Source organism: Tigriopus californicus, chromosome 9 (genome assembly GCF_007210705.1).
Source record: "Tigriopus californicus strain San Diego chromosome 9, Tcal_SD_v2.1, whole genome shotgun sequence".
NCBI lineage: Eukaryota > Metazoa > Arthropoda > Copepoda > Harpacticoida > Harpacticidae > Tigriopus > Tigriopus californicus.
The window spans coordinates 10,525,311-10,552,660 of record NC_081448.1 but is presented as its reverse complement, the minus strand read 5'-3'; the positions used below and the strand labels follow the sequence as shown (position 1 = coordinate 10,552,660).

Genomic DNA, 27,350 nt, shown 5'->3' with positions numbered 1-27,350 from the left:
ATAAAGCGATTTGTTTTCAACCACCTACATTTTGACTTTCGTGATTGACTGTGTCATACGTTTGCATCTACTCAGTTCTAAATGCACATAACCATAGGAAGCAAAGATTTGGGCAATTTATGAATCCAAGTTGGCAATATCAAATGCACGATCTCGGGGTTAAATGACAAAGCCCTTGTTGGAGCTTTTTTTCAACTTTGCTTTGTTAGCAAAGTATTAGTGGCAAACCGAGCAGGAAAAGCTGCCCTCTGAAATTTTAGACGTGTATGCTCGACACAAAGAAAATGTTGCAAGGTGCAATCTGATTCAGCATGTACATACTAGGCAATTTATCCTTCGAGGTTGTGCCCGAAATCAGATTCGACGTTTTATCTCAGGCCCTTTTTCTGTCAGAGCACGCTGAACAAAGTGCGAAGTAGACTGTTTAGAGGGAGTCCTTGTCTGCTGCTTCTCTTACGTTCTTCCGCGATCCGTGGTGATTCTTTGCCAATACATGAATGTATGTATGTATACATAAACAACTGAAACAGACTTATCGTTCATGTAACCCATTGTATTCGGACACTTGAATGGAAACTAGAAACGTCGTCAAGGAGGAAAATGGGAAAATGCAAGACATCAGCCCACAACAAAACTCAACTCGCGGCATTGCACGTGCTGCATGCACTTGAACAACCTCAGATTCGAAGGCGATTTGACACATTGCCAAGGTGTATCTATCTTTCTATCATAGAGGACAACGTGAGTGACCTGAACGGCGTTTAGTGTTTCCCAGGGAGTTGTATAGTTTCCTCTTCATAACAAATTTGAGTTTAAGGATGTTAAGAGAGGATTGAAAACTTAGGAAGAATGCTTTTCTGTCGATAGTAACGAGAAAGTCATATAATTTACAAAGCTGGAGTATCTTCTATTTGAATTAGCAAAACCACCTTGAAATATTGCTTCATTTACGTAGTAACAAATGAATTTCAAGCCCACAATTTGGCCTGAATTTGACCTGACCAAGGGTATCAAATGTCTTCAAATGCCGCATGCCATGAGTCCAGACTTTCCAATGTTTTCATCACAAGTTTAACTTTCATCAAGTTCCGGGTCTAGTCTCAGGCGCGGGATTGAAATAAACACAACAAGGAGGGCAACGAGAAAACACCAAAGACGAAATGCTCCGAACAGAATACATTTAGAAAGGTTGGATTTTATCAGTCCTGAGAAACTCTTATCAAACAAGCATTGTACTGAAACGAATGAGACCAACGCTTCAAGCGAGCGTTGGAACGTTCTTCTTGTTCCTTGAGCAACTTGAATACAAGGTATCGCCTTTGCCTTGCTCTTCGCCTTCTTGAATGGTATCCGGTAATTGAGTGTGGCTCGTCTCGGGCAGGAACGTTACCAAAAAACTGAAACATACCCGATGTAACGAACCAATTCAATCGAGTCCATTCTTTAACAACGATGGTGAATGTGAGCTCACCTGGCGAAAAGGGACACCAAGCCAAAAATTCCAATGGGCAAGACGGGATCGATTTCAGCGAGCTCGGCAATGTATGGAACCATGATGGGACCAATTCTTCCCTGTAAACGATAAAGGAACACCGAACGAGTTGGGAATGGAATTGAGACTATGACTCAATGTTTGATTCTAAATTACCCAAACTGACGCCGTGCTAATCCCCACGTTCCTGATGACGGTTGGAAAGACCTCGGCTGAGAATACATAACAAAGACAAAGGCCACCGGTGCTGCAAGCTCTTCCCATGACATTCATTAGGACAATGGGCCATTCGTATTGGAAATAACCACTAGACCCAATAAAAAAAAGTTAAGACTTGTTAAGACTTGACATTGTTTGAGACCAATAATTGACAAATGGAACATTAAGGCCTGATTCATGGCATTGTTCGGGATTTGCTTTGACATCTCACCGCGGCACGAAAGTTGAGCTAATCAGACAGATTCCACAGACACCAAACAGAGTCATTAGGGCGTTTCTTCGACCTCCATGAATTAGGAGGAGGATGACACAGAAAATAGCTGGGAATTCGAGAGCTGTGAACGAAAGCAAATCAAAGATGTCAATGAATGTCCATGTTGACAAGATAAAGGAGAGTTCCACTTTCAGGCCCAGAAAACTCAGTCAGTCTGGACTCTAAGCTGCGGCCCTTTTTGTCAACGCGGAATGCATTTATTTCAAGGATCTCTCAACCGGAAAATCTAGATCGGACCGATTGGATAATCGTGTTCAAGTTTTCATCCTTGGAACTTATTTCCCTCATCCATTACTTTTAATTCTAGTGTTGATGTAACTTCACCCATCTACACAATATATCTGTATATCTGTAATATTGAGAACAACTTGAAATTAACTGACCTTTGCCAAATGAGAAATAGACAAAAAGCGAGGCTCCAATGCTATTACTGTTCAAGGTGAGGCCGTAATACACAGTGGTGGTTGCAAACCACAAATAGAAGGTGATCAAGGCCTTCCTCCGGAGATTGGGCGTGCGGAACATGGCCAAGAAGCCGAACACTCCTTTCCCTGCATGATCGTGTCCATGATGTGGAGGAATCAGGTAGAACTTCTCCGACAAAGGTGTCCCATTATATGCGGCAATTGACCGCAGGATCTTCTCAGCCTCATCGGTTCGTCCATGAGTGAGAAGCCATCTGCGGGCAAATCAAGGCTTAATGGAATGGAATTCGAAGGCTCGAGTCGTTAGTCTTGATTATACCTGGGGGACTCGGGCAGGACCCAATATGTACTGTAGAGTAGAATGAGTGGGAGGGTGAAGATCAGTTCCATTTGTTGCCAATTGGGCACCAAGTAGGCGATGACAGCTGTGACCAGACCCCAAAAAGCAAAGTTCAAGTGAGGCACACATCCAAGGATGGTTTTCTCTCGCCCCGAGACCAATTCCATCATCCAACAATACATGATGGTGCCATAACCAATGGTGGAGAAGCCGCAACCCCAAATACCAACCAAAAAGAGAGGGTACGTGGGTGCGAAGGACACACCAGTTCCACAAATGATGGTCATCGTGAGCATGATCAACATGCCTGACATCCGACCCAGTCTATTTTTAGGGATAGTAATTGAGAGACTAAAATCTTTCTCACGCCTTTTGTCATCATTCCTTCGTCTTTAGACTTTCGAACAAGAAACAAGTATATTTTTGAGTAAAGTGGATTTCTTTGCCTTAGACTAAATTTTTAATAATACCTTTTTTCATGTGCATTGAACCAATAGTCATACTCATTGTGATATCACAAACCTTTGTATAATGTATATACATCAGATTTTATTTTATAGTTATTTTTACGCCATGACATGACCAAGAGTCGCAATAAAAGATAAAAAAACAATTGAGGCATTTTGAATTTGATAGACATTTTGGGTATATGCATTCAAGGACACGTTTGCCATGTTTTGCAATGTCCTTCCCTTCATTGATACTATAAATGACAATTTGCGAACAGCAAGCGTACTTTCATGCGAAGATGAGCAAAAGTACATAACCTATAGAGCTCAAAAAGTTCTCTGTTATTGTACTGATAAGAAGTTTGTGACGATTTTTTATGTAAGACTGATAGACATGAACAATAAAATAATGTTAACGGCTATTCAGGGTTCCAAGGCACTTCATCAACTCACGGAAGCATATCTTTTTGTTTGACATCGTTCTGCTCGTCAAAAATAATCTAGTTTTGGATAATCTTACGTAGGTTTTAATTAATCGATTGAATCCGGCTTTTCATTGTGATATCAAGCTCAAAGTTAGTTAGCACACTAGATGTTCGAATACTGAATGTAGGGTCTAAACACATCTCTTATCATGCCGCATCTTACTTGTCTGAAATCACACCAGCGGTGAAGACTCCGACCAAAAGTCCGAAGAAAGTGACTTGCTGTGTCAGCTTCTGCATCCATTCTCTTTCGCACACCAGATCCCATTCTTGAATGATAGTTCGTTTCCAAAAGCTCCGGTCGTAAGTCCACATTGAACAAGGTATGACCGATTGAGACGAAACTGCATTTGCATATGCTTCCGATTCTTCAGGAATAATGGCCATAAGATAGGCTTCGTTGAGATCAACAGGTTAACTTATTGAATGAAAGCTTACCAAAAGCCTCCTCCAGACTTTTGAAGCTATCGTAGTCAATATCATACTGATGGCATTGCCTCCCGATCTGATCCGGATTGCTGTAATTTTTCCACACACCAACGTCGAACGGAAATTTTCTCGGGGGGGTGCACCAAAAATCCGTTTCAGCCCTAAATTGGCCGGCCACACCTTACATATCAATGTTCATCACGCATTGGTCATTTGTCCGACTCTTACCTGAAGAATACCATATTGAGGAGGTGAAACGAGGCTGGCATCCAGATGACGATGACAATGAAGGAGCATTTCTTGAGTTGCCATTTGCCAAACCCGCCGATGGCATCAAGGATTTGTTCTTTGGCATCAATACTCAATTCGCTGGTTTCATCGGAAAACCGAGGTCGTACCGGGATCTCTTGGAAGAGGTCATCATTGTCCAATGGATCACTTTTGGCCACTCCGTTATGGTTATGCATGTTGCCTCTGTTCTCACTTGGACGGAGCAAGTATTACGTTTCAAATGCTCATAATTGAAGAGCTGTTAAGACTTTTAAAGATCTCTCTCAAGGGAGTAGAGATGGACTGACGCCAATGATTGAACTTGACATAGCTCATAACTACTGAAAAAGCGAAGAATCCAGTTTGGAGGGACAAAAAATAATGCTCTTTGTGAGCCGTTTTTCCAGCCCAAATCCACTACGATTTCCCCCTCGGCAGTTGTCACCGATTCTTCTCCAACTTCAATTGAGCACAAATTTATGATCTGGAATTGTAATCCAGAGCAAACTGGATTTCTTGGGTTGATTGAAAGTGAAAAGAGAGATTCGATCTTTGAATTGAGATCTCTTCCGAAATGAATCGATCAAATATACCTGAATGAGTTTTTTCTTTATTTCTCCATCTAATAGTACACTCTGCCCTTACTTTTTTATCTTTACAACAGAAGCTACATTAAGATATTTGGATCGTGATGCAGAATACAGACAGATAGAAGAGACGTAAACGGAAAGAGAAAGAAATGAAATTTGGGAACTTTTGATTGGAAATCGAATATAATATCTCTTAGCAAGTCCACTCTTAGAAAGTGGATGCAAAATGGCGCCTTGATAAAGCAATAGAACAAGCCCAACGTGGGCTTTGTTTTCCTCTGTTTAGTTACGCGTTTGTGTGTTGTGGCTCTTTTGGAAGAAGAAAATGGAGAGAGGATCAGTTTTGCGCCGATACCTTCTTTGTACAAGCACGGTTGTTTCACAAAATTTCCAATTGAGATGATCGACAACTTGCTGGATGTTTTCATCGGGAGAGGAGGGCGGTGGTGTTTTGGTTTTGTACCTGCTATTTACAATCTCTAAATAAATTGTCCGGCCGATATCAAGGCCGCTATCTCGAGGAATTATTGTTTAGCAATCTTCGTCACGTATTGGGTTTTGCCGTCCGCTGAGCGTTTCACGGCTACACCTCGACCCGCATTGGCTGTACTTGCCGCATCTGAAAATGAAATGGATGAAACAGTCAATCGTTACATGTATTCATATCATTTCCATGGTCAATTAACACCTTACCTTGAAGCCACCTGACTTGTGTAGCGGGACCGTAGCCTTTGTCATTTCTGGCGGCAATTCTAAAAATTATGGCGGGTTTGGTGCTTGTATCGATGTGAGCAGCCACGAGGCTGGCATTGGGCACCACACATTGGGCGTTGGGACCGCAGAACACTCGCACGAAAGCCAGCTGACTGGGCGAACTGGACACGGTCTTAGAGTCACCTTGATTGTTCGTTGTAGCACTTTTGACTGCCAAATACACCTGGAGAAAATGGAAAGCAAAACCTGTTCAATATCTGTAATCCCGACATACGCGTACGTAGGTGGCCAAAGTAAGAGCTTACCGAATATTCAATGATATCTCCAGTTGAGGTTGAGGGCGGTTCCCAAGACAAATGTGCTCCTTCTGGGGATTTCGAAATCTTGATGGCCGAGGGCGCGCCGGGAAAACCCGGTAAACAAGTCTTAAAGGCCGACACTTCGGACCAAGGACCGCGTCCGCAGGAGTTGATGCCGGCTACGCGGAACTTGTAGGCTGTTCCGGGCTGAAGTTCCAGTTTCTTCAGCATATATTCGTCCCCTTCGACATCGATCTCATTCCGTTCGCCGTCACCCGAGGGCAAGTAGAACGAGTTCACGGTACATGAGGTGCCTTTGATAATCCCCACGTCAAACCAACTTGAATCCTTCTTCTTCTCCGGGTCCAAAACACCCGAGGGCGGTCCAACCGTGGGGGTGAGTTTACCTTTGAGATTATTGCCAGTATTCACGGGGGTTTGAAGGCGGGCGACGATATCGGCGGCAGATGCCGCTGCCACTCCCATTGAAGGCTTGGGCGGCGTGGAAACTACCGGGGAACCGGCGCTCACTTTGGGACTGTCGGCCACGGCTGCGGAGGCCAAAGCGGCCAAGGCATTGGCCCCATCAATATCGGCGGAAGTGGCGTTGGAAGACGAAGATGAAGAGCCATTGGCAGGGGGTGAAGAAGTAATTGGCAACGAGCCGTTGATGGGTTTCTTGTCTTGAAGTGGATCGTCACCACCCACCTTATCGCTGCCAACGAGTTCTTGTTTCACTTCATTGATCGAAATATTGTCGAATTGGCCGGGGTCGTGTTGTTCCGCAATTGAAGAGGCTTCAGGGGGGGTTACTTTCTCTGCTGACGTTGAGGAAGTGTCCAGACTCTTGGTTGGTTCTGGCTCAGCCTCTTGGCTCGGGGGTTCCAATTTCAAGGAGGATTCGATGTCGATGGCCTCCAGAGGAGTGGATTCCTGGGTCTCTCCTTGGCTTTTGCTTGCGGGTGTCGACTCTTGTGCTCCAGATGTCTCGGAGGTGGGCGGAACAGCTGTCACCGCTGCTGTGGTGGCTTCTGTTGTGGGAGTGGTTTCGGTTGAGGGAGTGGTTTGAGTTGTAGCTAAAGTTGAAGTCTCTGTTGAGGGCGTGATCACGGTCGTTGTGGGAGCCGTTTCGATTGTAGTAGTGGTAGTAGTAATTTCCGAAGCGACTGTGGTTGCCGTCAGAGCAACAGTTTGGGAAGGCTCTGATGATTCTGTGGTTGGTGTCGTTTCCGGAGGAGTTACTTCGGCTTCTGGCTTTTTCTCTACCTCGGTGGATGACGAATTCTTTTCGTCCTCATCTCCGGGCTCGCCATCCAATTGTGAGAGAAACATACCATCATCGCTTGGACTCGATCTTCCACTTGGTGGTGTAATACAGCCCCCATCGACTTGGGCATTCTAGAGAGTCATTGAGTGAAGAAAAACAATTTAGAAGGGGGCAAATCGGAAGAATAACTAATATGAGGCTTACTCTGAGGTCGGATCCATCCGCAATTTGTACTGCACTTGAATCCAGGACGGTTCCATCGGCCATTTGCAAGGTCATGCCATCCGATGTGGTTGGAGTGCTCTTCATCGCAGGTACAATGTCGGAGGTTTTTTGTGGAGTGGTGGTCAGAACGTGTTGCTGCAAAATTGGAATCGGATTAATTGAAATGGTGGTTATCAAATCACCGTCGTTCTTTCTGTTCCATCACTTACCCCGCCCGCTTGGACCACAACCATTTTGGTCTGATTCGAGCTATCACCGCTTGAAGGAGTGAGGATCTGTTGACCGCTAGCCGATTGAACCAGGGTGTAGGTTTTAGGTCCACCAGATGTTCCGGACGTCACTTGAACATTCATCTGTTTGCCGCCAATGTTAATCGACTAGAACCGGAAAAATATTTGGTCAGATAAATCAATCTCAAACTCGTATCGGCTCAATTCCAAGTGGCACCCTTACCTGAGTGCCCGATGCACCGGTGGAGATAATGTTTTGGGCCGGCACTGCTAGGATTTGTCCGGAACTTGAGGTCATTAATTGGGTAGTCGTAGTGGTCGAGGACTTCAACCCTGCACTAGTGAGGGTCATGGCCTTGCTTCCCCCTTGACCAGGTACTGTGATGGTGAATGGCTTATTCGTGGTCTGAGCCAATTGTCCAGAGCTCACTACGATCATCTTGACCCCTTGGGTGCCCCCACCAATGGTGCTCTGATACAAACTGGACGGAATTGAGGCTGTAGTTCCCATAACTCCGCCCGCTTGCGAGGTGGTCATGGCCTGCATGGTCTTCAGACCTCCGCCCGTGGTCACCACAATAATCTGTTGCCCTTGGGCATTCTTCAGTGTGGTGCCCAATCCTCCGGGTTTGTTAATAACGATCGCTTGCTTGCCTCCCGCCATTTGAACGGTCCCCGGTTTGGTCATGGTCATGACGTTTGAGCCCAAGGTTTTCATGTTTGAGACGAGTTTTGCGGTTTGACCCACTCCACCTTGGGCATTGACCAACTTGACGATGGTTGCCCCCGGTGGGATGCTCTTACCCGCTTGGGTCTGAATGATCTGAGGCGCGCCAGGCTTGCCTTGAACAATACTGGACTTGGGGACAGTGGCCACTTGCATTCCTTGGGACGTCTTTACCAGAGTGACAATTTGGGGTTGACCTCCGCCGCCTCCTTGCTTCTGAAGGATGATTTGTTTGCCACCTTGAGATGTGAGTGTTGTTCCGGTCTTGAGGAGGGTTCCACCTGGAGAGGATGCCAATCGCACAGTTTGGCCTCCGATCAGAGCGGTTTGTTGGCCTTGAACGGGAGTCATCTTCATCCCTTGGGCGGTGACCAAGTTACCACCCTGTTGAATCAACTTGATGGCTTGACCCGAGGCCGTGGTGATGGTGGATGCGCCACTCAAGCTCGTTGTGATCTTGGAGGTGGCAGCAGCCGCAGCAGCCAAGGCGGCTATACCGGACATATTTCCAGCAGCCGTTGTGGGTGTGGCTCCGGCGTGGGAAATCGAAATAGGAGCATGGGAGGACTTCATCACCTGAGCTTGTCCGCCTGTTCCAAGGACCTTGATTTGACCGCCAGCTGTGGTGACTGCACCAACAGGTGCCCGCACACGAACAATGTTACCTCCAGGGCGAATTCCAGGAGGCACACCCGGCGAGCCCATACGCACCACGGGTTGTGTGATCTTGGCTGGCGACATCGTGGCTGGTTGTGTGGGCAATTGAATGGGTTGGGTGGGGAGTGGAGGAACCATTTGAGGGGTCATGGTGGGCGTCGTAGGTGCCGGAACCGTCGTACTGGGTGGCATGTCGTACTTTTGGATCTGGAGAACGTAAGCATCAGCCGAGGGCACATTGCCCCAACACACTTCCAAGTAGTGTGTGCTCGCCCGAACCAGTTGCACACGACCAGGGGCGGGTGGGGTCTGGGTTTCAAGATACCACAAATCTTTGCAACACACTTGATTGTTCCAAGCCTTTCGGTAACCATCTCGACCCGACCAGATCCAAAGGCGATTGTGAATGGCCACGGAGCAATGGCCAGCTCGAGCTCGGGGAATGGCATCTTCAAAAACCTCCATTGAAGGCGTTTCCCACATCATGGTCTCCATGTTAAGACACGATAGATTGTTGGTGCATTTCCATTCCTTCTCATGGCTGGCCACATCGTCCATGACCAAGGGGACCCATCCACCGAAAATGTACATTCGCTGACCGACCACCGTGGCACTGTGCAAGGATCGAGGCAATGGAGGCGGTCCCGATAAAATAGGCTTGCTCCATGTCATGCTATCGATGTGAAGCACCCACAGATCGCCCAGACGACAACCACTCATCCCACCAAAGATAATGAGACGGGGATTGGAGCCATCTTTGTCAGTCATTGCGCAGGCTGAATGAGATTCTCGTGGAGGTGGACAAGTTCCATAACATGATGGAATATCCCATTGCATGATCGTCGAATTTGGACGCAATTCCAATGTGTATAGGTCATTGAGATAGCGCGGGATGTTATTTTTAGGATCCTCACTGTCGTTGGCCAAGCCTCCGAAGAGAAAGACTTTGTTGCCAATTAAAGTGAAACTGTGTCCCAAACGAGGACAGGGCGGTGGTCCAGCCTTTGGAGGCTTTGGTTTCAATCTCTTCCATTCCCAACGGCTAGCCTAGAGCAATTAACAATATGAGGTCCTCAAACCCTATCTAGTGCTTTTTTTCCAGTTTAGTGACTGACACGTACCTGAAGTTCGTAGAGCTCATTCGAATATTTTCCGTACTCAACCATGCCTCCAAAAATGAGGATGCGTGTTCCGTCCACCACAAAGCCATAAGCGGCACATCCTGGTGGAACATCTCCTTTTACTGGGGGCACAAACCATTGATTGGTGGCTGCAAACAAAATGAGCGGATATCAACCAACCGTGCAAGAGATACAACCAAGCATAAGGTCTTGATGGGAATTTTCAAACTACAATATAAACAAAAACAAAAGACTCCACAGGTTTTCAAACGAGGCCACAATGTTTCAAATTTTACCAACGAGTGACATCATTTTATTCTGATTATTTTGACTTTAAGTTCAAGAGGAATTTGGGGCACGGGAAAACGGGAAAGGAATTAAAAATCTATACTGTTTTGCTTGAGTTTGCGACACTTGCAACCATGATAGCTATTATGGACAGGCTTTCTAACATATACTAATTTATGCTGGAAAGCCATCTTACTATTCAATCATTAACCACGCAGAGAGAGTGTACAAGATCTGTCAAAAGCGTCGAGCGATCTCGTCGAACCCGTCAATCGATCTCGTGAAGTCGCTCTCGTTAAAAGTCAGGACCACTACATACGCCTTTTGACGAGATCGCTTTTAACTTTACCAGCGATCTCTCTTGAAATTCTCCCTGTCATCATAACTCGTGTCGCCCAAATCCAACCCAATTTTACTTCTTCGACACTTTCAACCCAATTTCACCCTAAAATTCTATATCATACCACCAAAACTACCCTCAACAAATTTTCCCCACATATCGATCTCCCGAATGGTCTTTGTCACCCTCCATGCCCCGAGACCCTGCCCATTCAGCCTATTTCACCACTTCTGCCCTGCCTCGGCTGACCTCCTGCCTTAGACGCCATTTTCCGGGGCTATCAAGCCGGCAGTGAATGTTGGCCGGTGACTCGGCTGTTGTGGCTGGTCAACAAACAACACAACGGACGGAGGACGGACAGATAAACGAACGGACTCCCAGCGTCAAAGTCTTACTAACGACATGGCCTTAGTATAAATAAGGCAAACTTCAATGTCAGATTAATGCTTCCTGAACAGAATGATTCGTTTTCTCGGGCTTGAAATAACACGAACTATACTTGATTTTTATTTACAGGCCATTGAGTCGGGCAAATTCCTAAGGCCCGGCGGATTATGGTTCATAATTAAAATAAAGTGATGTTACCCGTGTTGTAAACGTGTAGTTCATCCACAATGCCTTCGTTGCCTCCGCCGAATACGACCATCAGATCCTTGATGGCTACGGCCCGATGTCCGTGACGGGGTCTTGGCGATGGACCCGATGCGTTTGACACTTTCTTCCATTTCAAAGTCGGGTTATAGTGAGCCACACTCATCTTGACGGTTTCAAGCCGGGAGGTGGGGCTGGTTGGACACGCCCACGGCTGGCACCGATCACGAGTCCGATCCCTCTGGGGAGAATTCTTGCACAATATCCCGGATCCAACTTGAATCCTGCGGAATTTCAGGCAGGGCGCTCTCTCTCTTCAGCGCTCTTGTCTTTTCAGAGCTTGTGTGTCTGTCGGTGTGTCTGTCTGTCTTTGAGTGTCGTTTTGTTGGCCTTCCTGGATCGCCAAACGCCAATGGCCAGAAATGATCAGGCTTGCCATTCCTGTATGGAGTGGAAGGCCAGAATGAAGAAAATAGTCGCATTTTGAAGTGGATACAATCAAGTATGGGCCAGACACAAATGCAAGAATAAATTATGGAGCTAGTGAAGACTATTACTTTGCAGTAACTGGGATAATTAGAAAAAAAGATTGTACGTCTTAAACATTTCTTTTGGTGTGCGTGGCAAACGTTGATTGAGTTATGGAATCATCTTTGTAGTTTACTGATCTTGTTGGGCCTACTTTCTTTTCTATATCACGCACGGTGACACATTGAATGATTTAAAAAAATGTTCTCTCAACATAGTGTGAAGATTGAAAGAGATATAGTTATTGCGGCGTTGATGTCAATTTTCGATTTAAATTCGCAAAGAACAGCCATGAAATGCATCCCTGATGCAAAGGAATTATTGAAATGAATGTCCATGCCCTTTGATTACGTGACCTACATAGGCCATTTTTGGCTAGCCTGACAATTTGCCGCTGGCATTTCGCGGTGGATCAGACCAGCCGTCAAAGCCGGGATAAATAACCCCGAGCGAATTTGGGCGGAAGAATCTTAGTCAGGGTAACACATACAATTTGGAAACAGATAAAGCGAATTTCATGGCACGTTTGCTCATTCCTTCTTGGACGAAACGATAGCCCATGAACTACTTCAAAAAAGGTTGAAAACTAAATTGATACCTTCCAATTAGTCCTTTAACAAATATAATTCGATTTCATCGAAGTCCTAATCCTAACCAATGCTAACAAGTACAACCTTAACTGGAGGAAATACAATATGACACATTATGTTAGAGACAACTTTTCTGCGTATCTCAACGCATTCATCACTTTTCCTAAGCATTTGATAGTTGTCCAACCAAGATATGCCAATCCAAGTCTAATATCATTCTGTATAAATTGGACACCCTCCTTGCGTCCTGGCATGTCTTTGACAACGGCAAAGAGATCGCCCAAGTCTTGATAATCGAGACGCCAAATAAGAAAAAAGAAAAACGCATATTCGTAATGCAACTTCTGTCTTGGAAAAAAATGACAACCTACTGAGCAAACGATGTAATTTGTTTGACGATTTTTGAATTTCCCATTGTAAAAATCTTTTCTCACTTTTACCATTAGCCTTGGCCGCCTTAAATTTTCGGTCTTGCCAGCCAGAGCCGTCGCATGTCAGTCAAGGACAAAGACAAGCGACGGCAAAAGAGATGTATTTTTCAAGCCACGGTATGAAATGGTTGCAAAAGAAGAAATCGTTTTGATTTGAATTTGTTAGTGTTATCAGCCCCAAATGATACATTATTATTACATGATGTTGATTCATTATTTGATAATCGACCTTCTCATTTTCCATGTACAATTTAGAATAAAATCATGATGAATCATGGTGACCACTAATCACTTGAATTATTATAAAGTATAGTTATTTACTATCCCCTCAATGATGATGAACCTAAAACGAGAGCAAGTGTGAAGCTGATAGGAATAAATGAGTGATCTATTCAGGCAAGCAACTAATGAAATAATAAGACTGTTCTGACTTGCGCCTCGTAGATAGATCGAAATCACAAAACATTTATAATTCTCAGCGGTATGCAGTGTTTTGCGCAATCTCGTGCCAATACATTGTCTCCATATAATAGAATGATCAATATTGACCGGCTAAATGTCTCCCCCCTCATTTGGTCCCAAGGCAGCTTGACTGTTGAGTTGACATTTGGCCTACAAATTTACAAAACTTGTACAGTGTGTGGTCACTTACAGCTCGATGCCCTTTAAATTGAGGGCTGCCAAAAAGACATATTTTGAGCCAAAACAGATTTTATTGACTTGACTTGGACCCTCATTCGACTCGTAGTATTGACGAGAAATGTGGGAATTTTTTTATATACTAGGCCTGAAAACTCTATTTCACTCTAGAATCTTGGAAAATTGAATTATATCTACATCCAATCCAACCCGCATTCAACATTTCGCCTGTCCTTCGCCCGTTTGGCATCTTCCGCGTCACTATTGGGCCATAACCTTCAACTATGGCTGGGCCAACCTGTCAAACCACCTATGATTCCCCATACAGAAAAAAAACATTGGTCCATCTGTCACGGACTGACTGTGCATCGTCTTCTCGGTGGTGCCTCCGTAACAAACCCATCTGAAGGACCCGGGCCGTAAGTGGATGGGTGTCCTCGGTTCGGTCTGACCGGATCGCCGCACGTAAGTTTTCCCCTATGAGGCGGAAGCCTCGAAAGCTGCCCTTATCGTCATTCCCCCTCCTTCCTTTTCGTTCTGTGGGCTCTCGCTCGCTCGCTTTTCTGGTTGGGACCATTGGCTAGCTAGATAGCTAGATAGCTAGCCAGTAACCCAAGCAGTGGTGGGGCCAGGGATCTCGGTGGGTCCGTGTGGACCCACCAGTCATCTTGACCCACGAAAAAGGTCGGGCAGAGAAAGGCTCGGAAAAAAGGAAAGCAGGAATAACGGGCACTCGCCAAGCAACCAATCTAGCAACCAACCACTAGTCAGGCAGGCAGCCAACCAGCCATGGTCCATGGTCCATGGAACGGAGAGCCTGATACTGAAGGTGGGCTGATGATCCCTGGGCGGTCCTGGAACGCAAGCGTGAGCCAGCGAGTGCCGGCGTGCGCCAACGCCGCCGCCCCAGTGATGGGCCGAGCCCGAGGCCAAGACGGAGGGAGAGTCCCTTCTCCTCGTCGTCATCTTGAAAAAGCAAAGTTCCTGGCTGAGGAATTCGCCGTTGGTCGTCAATGCCTGATAGGTTGCGTTCCAGGCCACACCACTAGGTTATCGCTCCAACTTCTTGCGGAGCCCGAAGCCTTAAAGCTGTGAGTTCGAATCTGGGGCTGAAGCACCCGTGAAATCCCCCGCCATCAATTTGGGTCCGGATTAGGTGAAATCGTGGGTCGGGCCCTATGGCATGCACGATTGAGTTCTGACCGTTCTGACTCATCGGGCCTTCCCGTTGGCCAACGCCAGCTTGTCGCTTGACATCCGATCGAAATCATCGCACAGTCTCAGCAGCAGCATGACGTCGGGGTATCGCGATCCGACCCTGTCACCCATTGAAGATCCCACTCAATTAGAGGAACTCTTTCCCCGATGTACACCCAAGACCACGCCCACCAACACGCCTTCGGCTCGGAAGGCCAATAAGACACTTCTCTCCGACGGTTCGAATCCCGACAAGAAATCGACCGAAAAAAAGCGACGGACCAAGAAAAAGGGCACCAAAAAGACCACCCATCCACCCGTGGCACCCGTAGCACCCGTGGCGCTCGTGGGCGATGTGGCCGTGGATAATATTCTGGATCTAAATTTCTCCCATGAGACACTACCCAATGTCATGGCCGTACGCCCCTCGCCCCTGGGATTGGGCAATCACAATGTGAACATGGTTCTCAGTCCCACCACCACGCCCCCATCGTGGCAAATGTCGCAATTAGGCGAAACCAAGATCCCTAATCCACACGGGGGATCTGTGAGCTCGCTCGAGCCTCAAACCTCTGCGCCCAATTTTCCCGCCTCACAATCCAAGCTGAAAGATACTAAGATCGAAATTGCAGGTATGGCTCTCGTCGCCATGTTTCTCACGAATGACAGCTTCTTGTGTGTGTGTGTTTTGTTGCTCAGGCTTGCCCACCCTCGACACACTTGTGTTGAAATTGGTGAATTGAGGTCAATTGGGACTTCTTAGCTTCCAGTTCTTCTAGCTTTCAGAACACTTGTTTAACCCCCCTCGTATTGTTCCATCTGAATACCTTGGTTCCTTTCTTTCAGGTGGACGCGAGGTCTATTCTCAAAGCCGCTCAAGAGTGGGTAGAAACAAGAACCGTGGCGAATCCAAAAGAGTCCCACCGCCTGTCATTGATATCTTGTCCGGTGACGATTCATCTTCGAACCATGGTCAGCATGATGCTCAGAACAAGAACCGTGTGAAAGAAACGGTGTTCTCGTCGGAAGTGCACTCCTTCGAGTACGACAAGCCCGAAGCCGAAGTTCCGCGGAGACGGTCCTACGAGACAGATGTCGATGGAAATAGTGTGGTGTACCCTAATTTGTGTGGCCTGGATGTGAATGTCACGTATGATCTAATTGACGGCGAGTTTCCACCTCCAAGTGGATTGACAGTGCGTCCTGGTGACGAATCAATCATAGGCAAAAATGGCAGTGAATGCATGGATGACCCAACTCCCGCAAGTCAAGGTGACCCGTCGATGAGCCTGGATCTGTTGTCTCAATCGCCCCCTCCGCCTCCTCTTGCCCGACAATCGGGCTCAGAAGGCCGTCATTCTCGATCGGGAGAAAGCCCCTCACAACACGTGTCACGTGGCAACGGTGGGTCCAAAGGACACATGGGAGGCATAGCCATCGACGAGTATGAAGGCTCCCCGAGTCGATATCGTCCTCGATTTGATGGAGACATGATGGAACAACAAACCCCGATGTCTCAATCAGATAGCCGCCCTAGTACAAATTCTGTGGTGGCTCCCATGGCGCATCAAGACTCGCGAGAATCGATCCATAGACCCGAGTCTTCGAGTAACTCCACACTCTCCACCCCGTCTTCGTCAGTCTCGGGGAAGGTGCAAAAAGCCCGGAAGCGAGCTCCGAATAACCACTGCGGTGGAAAACTTTCATCCCCACAGACAACGGTGGTCCCTATGTCGAGCAATAGTGGAGGACATGTCATGGCTTCATCAAGGCTTCCTGGATTTCCGCAGCGTGTTTTGCCCGCCACCTCTGATACCCAATCCACGCCCTCTTCTTCATCTTCGAAAGAGGAATCGCCGCTCAGTGATCACAAGAGTTCGATCGGAGCTGCTCAGAGCTCGCCATCTTCTTCGTCAACATCGTCCTCAAAATCAAACACATCCAAGAGACGTTTCAAGGCATCCAAGGATCATCAAGATAATCCCAATCATCATTCCCAACAATTGGATCCAAGACTCTCCTCGACCCAAAACGCCGCCGCTCTGATTGCCTCCTTGCCCACAACCATGTCGGCCACGTCTGAGCAGCAATTGCATTACCAGCAACAGCAGTTTCTTCAACATCAGAAAGAACTTCAACACCAGCAGGAGCATCTACAAAAACAACAACAACAGCAGCAGCAGCAGCCTCAAGTGCAGCAGCACCTTCTCAATACGAGTTCAACCTCGTCTTCGATGATACTTGAGACGGGCAACCGACTAAATGTACAGGCAAGTAAACAAGGGAACGAACCGGATGTTACTAAAGCCGGAGGAAGTGTTGTTACCTCGGCAGGATCTTCAGCATTTGAGCCCCCTAAGGTCGCCCCAAGCCACATTGCTACCGAATCAAGTCACGATCTGATCAGTCAAGAAACACTTCTTAAGTTTGATGATGTCTCGACAGAAAGGCGAGACACTTCGTCCAATAAGACGAGCTCTGACTTGTACAATTATCAATATGAGTTCAGCGAGACCAGGAAGGTACTGGATGAGTTCTTTCCGGAAACCAGAATTCCATCCAGCACGAGTAACATTTCATATCAAAACTCAACCTTGGAAAAGACCACTCCACCTCCGAGCGAGTTCAGGGATCTCAATTATACGCTAAGACGTCGCACAAGTCCAGAGGCGACCTCGACTGAGAACGAACCGTTCACAAGGGAGGGCCAAGATCTCTCTGGGAACGAGAGTGGGGGGAATCAGCCCACGGGCACTGCGTTTCTCAATTCCATACAACAGCCCCATGTGGGCCTGTCACCCTTGGATCAGCCTCTCGTAAACATTGGCAATGGAGGATCAATCCAAGGCAGTGAGAATCAAGCCGCCTCCCCGGGCTTAATGAAAATCCAAAGAAACGCCACTGTGCAGCCATTGGCGCAACAACAACATCAGCATCCCCAACTTGGTGGAGGAAACAACAGCCACAATTGTGATACTGGGTACGCCACGCTAAACTCCCCTGAGGCAGCCTCTCGAATCAGTCATCCTCCCAAAGGAGCTCCTCATCATGGTTTTCACCGCGGTTCCGATGCGGCATTTGGCGGTAATGGCGGTAACGGAGGCCAGACGAACAACTGTGATTGCTCCCGCAATTTTACTCTCTCTCCCGAGACTACCGACTGTGATTCAGCTGATCTGGAATCTGAGGTCTCCATGAACGAGGGATCATTTCATTCCTCGGGCCCACGATTGCACACAGCTATGCCCATTCTTGAGGACGGGCTTTCCTCCGGTCACGCCTCGGATCTTGAGGAAGATGTCATCTATTCAAGGTAAACAAAACTTAGTCACCTTTTGTTCTCTAGATACTATGACACGTGTAGCTTGTTTAACTTTACTTGTGAAACAAGGATATTAGGTCTAAAGTGAAAGATTTGAACGAAAGGAGCTGTCTAAAGAGAGGGGCATCAATGAAAATGGGCATAATCCTGCATGTAGTTTTTTCTTCCAAATATTCCGTCGAATAGCATAAAACAACTTGCAGTTTGACTCTTATGGGTGGCCAGCTTAACGAGATCCATAATGTGTCGTATTTTAGCGTACAGATAGGGTCCAATATCTCCGTTTTAATGGAAAGAGGCAAGCCCGCAACTTGATCTCAATTCTCATCCCGTTGCGGATAAAAGCTCTTCCATGGATTAAACTTTGTTCCTTAAGATGTCATTAAAAAGGCTGATCTCCCCTACTTACAATTCAGCTATTCTGTTAGGGGCCTGGAGAAGATGAGGATGAGAGAAAATCCATTTACAACCATTCGATGTCGTTTTAAAGCTAGATGGAAAGAAAGAGACCCTATCTACACTTGTTCGAATTGTGGGTTGGTGCAAAATGGCGGCGAATGGAAGTAGTGCAGGAGTGACTCAACACTATCTTCTCTATTGTTGCATTACGAGAGCCATACTTCGTTGATCTAAAAGTAGATGTGAATTTTTGATTCAGCTCTGGTTCCATGGTTTTGAAGAAGAGCTCTCCCAGCAATTCCAACAATGCCCATCTGAACAACGGACACGTGATCAACTCATCAGAGTTTGCCGTCAACTCGCCCTCAGGTGCAACAACAACAACAACAACAACATCAACAACAATAGTTCCAACAGTAACTACACCGACATCAAATCCATTGGCAACGACGGCGACGGCGTCGAACAATCTTGGAGTAAAAGGAGCCAAAAACCAGACCAAGGTCGTGAACCGAAATGGAATCGTCAAGGGTCAAATCAATGGTAAGTCTCTAATTCTTTTGTTCTAGAACCATGTAATGGATTGGAATGTGCATCTCATTATTATTCACTGGAGTTGCATGTGTCAGTGCACTATCTATTCATGTTAGATTTTAATTGAAATACCTTTCTAGCCGCCATGAGGTGGTGGAAAAGCAAGATGAAATATTCTAAGAAATGCAATTATCCCTTCCCACGAACTATTTATTAACTTCCGTGCGCAATCTTAGCTCAAAATCGGAAGGAAAAATGAGTGACGACCAGAAAGGTGTACTAAAAAGAAGGGTCCTGTTTTTATTGTGGATTAAGGTGGCGGAGCCCTTTGTTGGCCAAACAGATGGAGAAGTTTACCCATACCTCCAGAGGGCTCAGTAGAAAGTGCCGTACGACGTGGCATACTCGTAGCAGAGCTTTCAGTAAACCAGGCTATGTTTAGTTTAGCAATCATTTTCCCCTCAACACTTATCTCATAAGTCTACTACCAAGCCGAGAAGGGAGACCCTGGCCTAGTAGAGCTACCGTATTTACAACTGCGGAGGTGACTACCTCTCTGCCTTGAAAGGTTTTCTTCGTGTCCTCGTTGCTCCCACGACCTCATCCCGTCTCCTCTTTGTTGGTGGCCTCGAGATTATGTTTTCGTCTTCTTGGAAGCCCTCGACAAGAATCGAAGAGCAAGCTTTCTCGAAAACAGGTTGTTCGTTAAGGTGATATGTTCGACGTAAAAGTAGGAGAAGTAGGAGTAGTAGTAGTGCTAGTGCTAGCAGGGGTCGAAGTGGCTTCTTCCTCTACAGCAGCCGTAGCTGCTGTAGTTGAGAAGGAGGCGTGGAACTCGGAACACAGAGTCGTTCAAACTTGTTCCCCATCTGGCTTGAAGACCGAGACGCCAGGCATAATCAGAAGGTCGATTTTGGTGGCCATAAACTACTCAAGTTGGGTCCCCAGTCGCCAATGAATGAATGGGGGTGCATGCAGAACGATGCATTCTGGCGCCTCCGGTTTTTCACTGAAGGAGGAGGTGGACGACAACGGCGGGGTGATTTTGTGCATTTAATTTAGTTATTTTTAGCCCCATATAGTGGTCCTGTCCGTGGTAAGATGAGGGGGGTGCCAATTTATGGTCCACCTTTTCATGTACTAGATTGGATGAGAATCTTTACTCTGCCGGTCAAGGATTTTACCTCTTTCTCGATCCGAGTCCCTCTCGTTCTGTTGTATGGAACATTCATTGTTGGACAGCACGCGAAGAAAGTAGTTTATTGGCAATTGCTCTTTTGAGAGACTTTGAAAAGTTTTCTCGTCCCCTGCACGACGGATTTTCTCAAAACGAATGGCTGCTGAGCTCGAGGTAGAAAGAGAGGAAAACCTCCCAATGTACGTACGTACGTACATACACACACAGTGTATACTGTCCTTCCATAAAAGCAAGGAAGGTCCATTAAAGGCCGACGAGCTGAGAGAAGCAAGACAAAGAAAAAAGACTTTGCCATTTTTCCTGATCGAAATGGAAGATATCCATCCACTAACTTTAAGGAGAAGAGGCATCAACTACCAACTTCCTCGGCAAACATGCCATTGTCCGAACTTTGCGCAAGGAACTGTCACCTTTAGCTCGTTCCATGCATTCGAAATGAATCCTTCCCCATCCCACCCACTCCTCTAATTTCCCCAAAGCTGACAAATACCACCGAAAAAGAGCTGAATGAAGAGAAAGCCAAAAGAAAGCTTTAAAGCGCATAAATCAGCCAAGCTGAAGTCAAGAAATGACGAAATCCTCTTCACAACCACTTTCCCCTCATTTGCATCGATCGGCTTGGAACAACTTGGCAAATCCATCCCTGTGACCGCCTCTGTGTGACATTGTATTGCCTTTTTGGCACCATTTGGCTTGACTCGATTCGGTTTGGCAGATCGTCTCTAAAAGATAAACTGCCAAAAGGTGGAAGGAAATGGGAAATTCAAGGTGAACAAAGACTAGACCACTTATACACGCTTTCCTCGCCCCCTTTCCCTCCGACGTTCTCATTTTAACGGGCAGAGGTGCAAAGAGAAGAAAAATGGGCGGTTGTTCAGATTTGTTTTGCAATCTAGAAATTGGTTGCAGCCAAATTGATGAGCAAATGTCTGCTTGCAACTTTCGAGTTTGCATGAGGTCAGAGATCTAAACTAGATTATATTTGGTAGTTCATTATTGTTGCTGAATTAAATGTTTTCTGAGTTGGAATATGGTATGGCTCGAAACGTACATACATGCTCATGTTTGCTCGACTATTTGAATCTCAAAGTTATATTGCTTTCCAATTGTTATGCAAAAACCATTAACCTCTGCTAACTCAATCAAAGGATTCACTTTTGAGAAGTTTTCAACGGGCAAGTTTGTTCTAACATTTCTCCTTGTTGTTCAGTTTTCTCCCATACAAACTGTTTTAGACGTAAACTCAGCCCAAACTCAATTTGACACCGTTCATAGAAAAGTCCAGGGTCTAGACACGTATTTTCAGAGTGGAAATTCTAGCTAGGTGTTACTCGACAACGAAGAAGAATTCACTCTGGCGAGATGGGCCACCCGACCTCAGTCCTTTTATCCTTGGGATCTCGTGGTTAGTCTTTTAAACCTGGAAATAGCCCAAGGCCCTCTTTCTCTTCTTCTCTCCTTCTTTCGTTCCTCCCGTCGTCCTTCCCATCTTCGTCCCATCCTTTTCCCACAAGTTACAATGCTGACCATTTCTTGCAAAGGATTATTTGGAGCTTACATCATCCCAACTAACAAACTTGTCGAAAATGTTTGTATTTCTTTTAAATTTTGGATAGAAAAAACCGAGGCTCTCTGGGGCAAGAAGTTGCGAGTTTTGCCTAAATTGATCGTCCTTGACAGGTCGGAGAGGAGAGAGGAGGGTCCCTTGAGGTTGTTTTTGCAGAGTCATGATTCGATACGAAACGCACGGCAAGCTAAATGTTTCTCAAGGCTAGAGTTTGTCTTATCAATCTGTTCCCAAAATGACTGGATTGGTTGGCGGGGTTTAGTCTTCAGAAGTTTATGGATTTGTTGGAAGTCATGTATCAACTTGTATAAAATACCTTTTTAACTGTGAAAAGATTCTTTTTTCATCGTTTTAACGCTTGGACCTACTAGTGTTAGCCGTGCAGTGACTGAACCATACAATATGGTTACATTGAACCTTCGTGATCTCTCGGCCAGTTGTGAAGCTGCATTCGCGCCCAACTAGAAAGCGACACTTGTATTTGAATGTCGTGCAATGCATACTAAAGGCGGGAAAGTCTGTTCCAAACATTTTCTTCTCAATTCCCTAGGTTAATGGTACTTTCGAAGATTACCAAGAGTGATTGCATGCCAAGAGAAAAAGAGAGATAGAGAAGGCGGGTTTGAATATACCGCCGTTTGGTGTGTTGTAACTTTGAGCCAATGGTGCATTGACCTTTATTTACGGCGACGACATCCTTAGGTTCGCAACCGAAGTTTGACTGCATTAGTTTTGCATGGTAGACTGTAGCTCTAGAGCAAGTTTTATAACTGAAGTTGTCTTCAAATTGACTTGGGCATGAAGGTATATTCATGAATGTAAATAGCCGTTTTGGCGAATACTATTTGACGGTGCTCGACAATATTTTTTCTGTTCTCACATTATCATTCTCAATGGCCTTTCATGGAAGCCTTGCTCAATCCAAATAAGAGTTAGCCTCTGGGGCTAAAGAGTGAGTCTCTACTTTCTCTACTCGAGAGATCCATAATGAAATGCACTGCATGCAAATGCTCAAAGGGGCTACAAAGGGGGAATTGTCAAAGTGAGAGAGCATAGTCGTTGAGAGTTGGAGCAATCGATGAAAAAAGTGCATTGGAATCGTATCGAAGGCAGAAGAACACTTGTCCAATTTCCCAAGCTGATTTCCAACCTAAGAACATGAATTGGCACTTGTGGGACTTGAAAAGGACATAAATACTGCCTCTCTCTTTCGCTCGGAGAGTTCTTCACACTAGCCATATTCCCATTGGAGAATATGCGAGCATCACCGCTCAATTCTCTGTCGCCTTGAAATTCTGTATTTGTATTTGTTCAGGGAACAAAAAATATACGTGGCGGTAGGTCTTTGAAGAGATTTGATGCTCAATGCGTATTGATTCCAAACGTTTTTGAAGTTCGATTTGGCTGAACTTGATATCAAAGTTCTTTTTACATAAGAAGCAGTATATGTTTTTCCCCTCCCCAGTTGAGTACTTCTCCAATCTTTTAGATTATGGCATTGAGAAAATAAGCTTTCGAGGCACAAATTAAGATTAGATCCAGAGTGAATGGGAGTCTTGAAGATCAAGAACGAACGACAAGACGCCAATGTTCACCATTATGTAAAAAGGGAGAGAGATCTTGCCTGTAGAAGTGACCTTTCCTTCACATATTTCTGAAGGGTCTAATCGTTTTTTTTTTTGGGGGGGGGAAATATCTGCAGGATAGTATGCCCGAGTATTGCTAGTGGCATGACAATTTTCCAATATTTTACTCTCCATCGCCAATACTTTCCTGTTAGAAATGCCTCTCAAGGGCCCACATTCGGTAGTTCTCTACTATGTGGATGGGCCAAAGACACGTGTTGTGGTTGGGCACCAACGAAGGGAGCTTAGATATTCCAAATATCGGAGATAACGGGTCCCGAACATCATCGCTTTACTATTCATGGCAGAGAAAAGAGCAGAATCGACTGCCGTAAATGGAGAGCGTTTTGTGCCCTTCTTTCAGAACTGCATCATTTATCTTTTAGCCGACTCCAACCCAACCGTGATGGTTTCCAACCTTCAAATCCAGCGATCGCCCACGGCTGCCTCCCACCAAGCCCATCCTCCCCCTCAAGTGGTTAGTGGTGAAATGGGATGGGTCAAAACGAAGCCCAGGACCGGTCCGTGGTGGCAGCCTTGCAAGACATTAAAATGGCCTTACAATCATCAAAAACCACGAATCCACATGACCGACATGGCATGACCGCCTTAAGTGCCACCCGAATCCCCCGTCCTCGTCTGAGGTCGTCAGTGATGGCCTCACGGATTCCTGGCATTCACGAAAGTAACGGGAACAGACGTGGACCACCCAGCTCAATGGACTACTCCACGTCCCAGGTACCTCCGCCCCTCACTGCCTCGGAACTGGAAGACAATCTCGAAGATGAAGATGAGGAGGACGAGGAAGACGATGAGGACGAAGAAGACGAAGAGGAAGAGGTCGGCAGTGATGAATTGGAAGATGAGGACGAGGATGAAGAGGAAGAAGGTGATGACATAGAGGAAAGACCTGAGGACATCATTGAAGAACGAGTTCCTACGCCAAAAAATGCTAAAGACAATGAGGACGATCTGGATACGGACCAAGAAACCGACCGACTTCTAGGTCAACAGTACAATGACGACAAGGGATACTTCGACTCAAAGGTAGGAAGCAATCCTGTTCCATGTTGAATCAAGAAGCTAATCTTCTTGGCTAGCTAGAACAGTGTGCGTACCAAACGATCGAATCTGGCGTTAAAATGGATGGCCGTCTCACTCATCCCTCAAGTGGAGACGAGGTTTTATTGAATTCCTAGCATGCCTGGTTCTTTTGTTGACTCAATATTTCATTGAGTTCAATCTATTATTACTTTCTCTGGAATGTTCAACCGAGTATGTTCACAACGAAACGAACGATAGGAAAAAAGACCCTCACCCATCTGATCCGACTTCAAAGTCACCCCAATCTAAGGTTTGGGCTCTCCATTAATCACAAGATTCAATGCCATCGATCTCCAAAGAGCCTTTGACCGGCGTTCCAAGCTCCAGATGCCAAAGTTGCTCAACTTTAGATCTCTTTCAAAAGCCTACCACTAGTACCGAGTTCAAGTGCATTTGAGCTCATCATACCGGTTGAATGGCGGAAGTTAGTTTCTTCCCTTAATGCACACAAAACCACCCGTCCTCCTTTCCATGGCCTTAGGATTTTTCCTGCCGTAAGCGAGAAGTTTGTTGAGTGAGGACAGTGTGAAAGTAGAAGAAGTTCTTGCAAAAGCCTCTGATTACTGTGAGGATGGAAAACCTTTGAGGAAATGGACAATGAGATCTTGTTGGGTGAAATCACAACGTCATCTAAATCCAAGAGTACATATTCAAAACGGTAATGGCTTTTGAGAAAGGTCAGCTCTTGATTCTTTTTTATCGATGCAAAAATGTTCGCACATCCTTTTGACTCTTTGACTGACGTCACGAAAGGAATTGCACCAATATACTTTGGCGGGAAAACGAAAGCTGGCTTAACGTACTGGTTCCCCCAACAAAAAATACCCCCGTACAAATATTTTTCCAGGATGAACATTGATGATGGAACAGTCTCGTTTTTTTTATTTACTGGAGCCACGTATCTCATTTATTGCGTGTTCTCGATTCAGACACACGAGTTCTATGCGTAATCTGTCTCTTGCCGACAAATGCTCCGTTCCAGTTCCGAGTATTTGGGTACTACAACTTCTGCTCATGCAATGAGTATCTCAGGCAAAGCTAAATAGTATTCTAAAATCACCGATACACCAACCAGCTATGCGTACCCAATGTACGTGTACTTCAGACCCAAATGTGGAGTCGCAGTGCTTCATCAGCAAGAAATGCATCATCGGGAAAAATGTATCACTGTCGTAGTTTGGCTTATAGAAAGATGGAACGAGGAACGCAAATTGAAACCATAGCACTACGTATTATTATCATCATTACCCGGGTTTTCAGATCCCAACTTAATGTGAGCATTTTGTGCTTGAGCCATACCACTGTATCAAATTGGTAGTGGGCGCTTTTCCGCTCCCATTCAGAGTAGAAGAAAGAGGATAATGGGTCATTTTCACTTTAAACTCCTCCTCCTCAGGCTAGCAGAAGGCCATTTCGAGATGCCAGTCGCGGTATAACGCCATAAAAAGCCTTCCCCTTTTTCAATGGATGGGGGAAAAAAAACCTTCCATCTCAATTCGCACTCTCGGTTGGGTATATTTGCTTCCACTTCTCATTTCGGTTTGGCCTCGGCCTCCTCATCCACAAGTGGAAATCCCTCTTCATTGGTGGTTGCTTGACCAACAAAATTTCTCTTTGTGTAAGACGAGTTCGAGTGGACCTCGAGTCTTTTGCCGAATCTCTGAGTAAGTGACCCCAAACCCAATTGTTTGTCTCTCTTGTCGTTACAATATACATTGTAGGGAGGGGTACTCGGTGCCCGTGATCGAGTTTTCGACGTCTTTTGATGAATGTGCGGAATTGTTCCTGGCATGGCACACTTTTGCTAGCTCTTGGAGGCAGCTCTTCACATCCACTCGCTGCTCTCAACGTGGTCGTACTCGATAAAGTCGGCGGTCCTGGTCGTCGCTCTGTCGTCGCTGTCGTCGTCTTGAGAGGCTTCTTCACTCTCCTCATTGGTATTCAAGACATCAAAACGAAACGACAAAGCTTCTCTTTCTCATTTGTTACTCTCGTTCTCGATCCTGCCATCCCTTTGACCCTCGCTTGAAGTCACTCAGGAGAGCCCCATCTTCTATCCTTGAGCCTTCTTGTTCAACGTTGGAATAACAATCGCCCTCAAATGACATCCTTGGCCCTTCAAATTATTGTGGTGTCAAGTAGACCACGGAAAACGGTTCGAAAATTATCGCTACTCGTCCTTGCAACACGCAAAAGAGACTATAAATATACCCCTAGCTGATAACAGTTTCGAAATCGTACGTATTATTTTGACTAGTCAGCATGAGTGTAGTATGAAGTATAAAGCCAGAAGGTGCTCAGATGTGTGTCGCTTCTCCGTTATGTGACCATCCCTTTGACAGGTTCTCATCAAGAAAAGTTATCTCCTCTTTTCGTCAGGCTTCATTTCCAGTCTTTGGAGCAGGAACACCCACTCACCCACCAGCCAGATGCTAAGGGTTAAGGGAATAGAAGCTCTTTGAGGAGTTCCCTTCTTTTCACTCCTCACTCACTTTGTGATATTGGTCTGTTCTAAAATTCTATTATCTCTTGAAAAATGTGTTGCTCTCGCCTCATTTCCGACCCAGAGTCCTTTGTTATAGCGGTGCCACGGGAGTAATATCTAACCATGTGGTTCCTTGTGGTTTGCCAGTGTAAATTTCCACGAGCTCCCCTTCGTGTTTCTGTCTGTCTTTGTTAAGGATATCACACAACAGAGCATGTCTTTCGCATTTCTAGTCTTTCTGGGAAGAAAGGAAATTAACTGGTCAGGCGCAGTTATCTTCTTTATGAACTGCCATTTCA

General features: G+C 45.9%; 3 protein-coding genes across 3 annotated transcripts in view; 1 reads left to right on the top strand and 2 right to left on the bottom strand.

Annotated features, from left to right (window-relative positions):
* Positions 1-1,161: 1,161 nt before the first annotated feature.
* LOC131886548 (organic cation transporter protein-like) lies at positions 1,162-4,701 on the bottom strand. The gene is made up of 9 exons (XM_059234916.1): positions 4,342-4,701; positions 4,123-4,274; positions 3,848-4,052; positions 2,730-3,074; positions 2,369-2,664; positions 1,923-2,046; positions 1,649-1,799; positions 1,472-1,572; positions 1,162-1,397 (listed from the first exon to the last, which is right to left on the bottom strand). The coding sequence occupies exons 1-9, from the start codon at positions 4,578-4,580 to the stop codon at positions 1,259-1,261; spliced, it is 1,752 nt and encodes a 583-aa protein (XP_059090899.1). The 5' UTR covers positions 4,581-4,701; the 3' UTR covers positions 1,162-1,258.
* A 272-nt stretch (positions 4,702-4,973) lies between these two features.
* On the bottom strand, positions 4,974-11,806 carry LOC131886547 (host cell factor-like). The gene is made up of 8 exons (XM_059234915.1): positions 11,427-11,806; positions 10,214-10,362; positions 7,932-10,139; positions 7,688-7,855; positions 7,458-7,613; positions 5,993-7,384; positions 5,667-5,910; positions 4,974-5,592 (listed from the first exon to the last, which is right to left on the bottom strand). Exons 1-8 carry the CDS (start codon positions 11,596-11,598, stop codon positions 5,498-5,500), a joined length of 4,584 nt encoding a protein of 1,527 aa, XP_059090898.1. The 5' UTR covers positions 11,599-11,806; the 3' UTR covers positions 4,974-5,497.
* A 2,416-nt stretch (positions 11,807-14,222) lies between these two features.
* LOC131886957 (uncharacterized) overlaps positions 14,223-27,350 on the top strand; it is a 36,386-nt gene continuing 23,258 nt past the window's right edge. The window contains 5 exon segments of the mRNA XM_059235435.1: positions 14,223-15,449; positions 15,664-18,130; positions 18,798-19,081; positions 23,849-23,998; positions 24,001-24,509. Coding sequence (XP_059091418.1) covers positions 14,912-15,449; positions 15,664-18,130; positions 18,798-19,081; positions 23,849-23,998; positions 24,001-24,509 — 3,948 coding nt within the window. The 5' untranslated portion in view covers positions 14,223-14,911.

Bases quoted from the DNA above. Each gene is read 5' to 3' on its own strand.
- LOC131886548 (XM_059234916.1), bottom strand. From the start codon at position 4,580: ATGCATAACCATAACGGAGTGGCCAAAAGTGATCCATTGGACAATGAT. The intron at 4,275-4,341 runs GTAAGAGTCGGA...CGGCCAATTTAG, and splicing joins CTCAATATGGTATTCTTCAG to GGCTGAAACGGATTTTTGGT. The intron at 4,053-4,122 runs GTAAGCTTTCAT...TTATTCCTGAAG, and splicing joins AAGTCTGGAGGAGGCTTTTG to AATCGGAAGCATATGCAAAT.
- LOC131886547 (XM_059234915.1), bottom strand. From the start codon at position 11,598: ATGAGTGTGGCTCACTATAACCCGACTTTGAAATGGAAGAAAGTGTCA. The intron at 7,385-7,457 runs GTAAGCCTCATA...ATGACTCTCTAG, and splicing joins CGGATGGATCCGACCTCAGA to AATGCCCAAGTCGATGGGGG. The intron at 5,911-5,992 runs GTAAGCTCTTAC...CATTTTCTCCAG, and splicing joins GAGATATCATTGAATATTCG to GTGTATTTGGCAGTCAAAAG.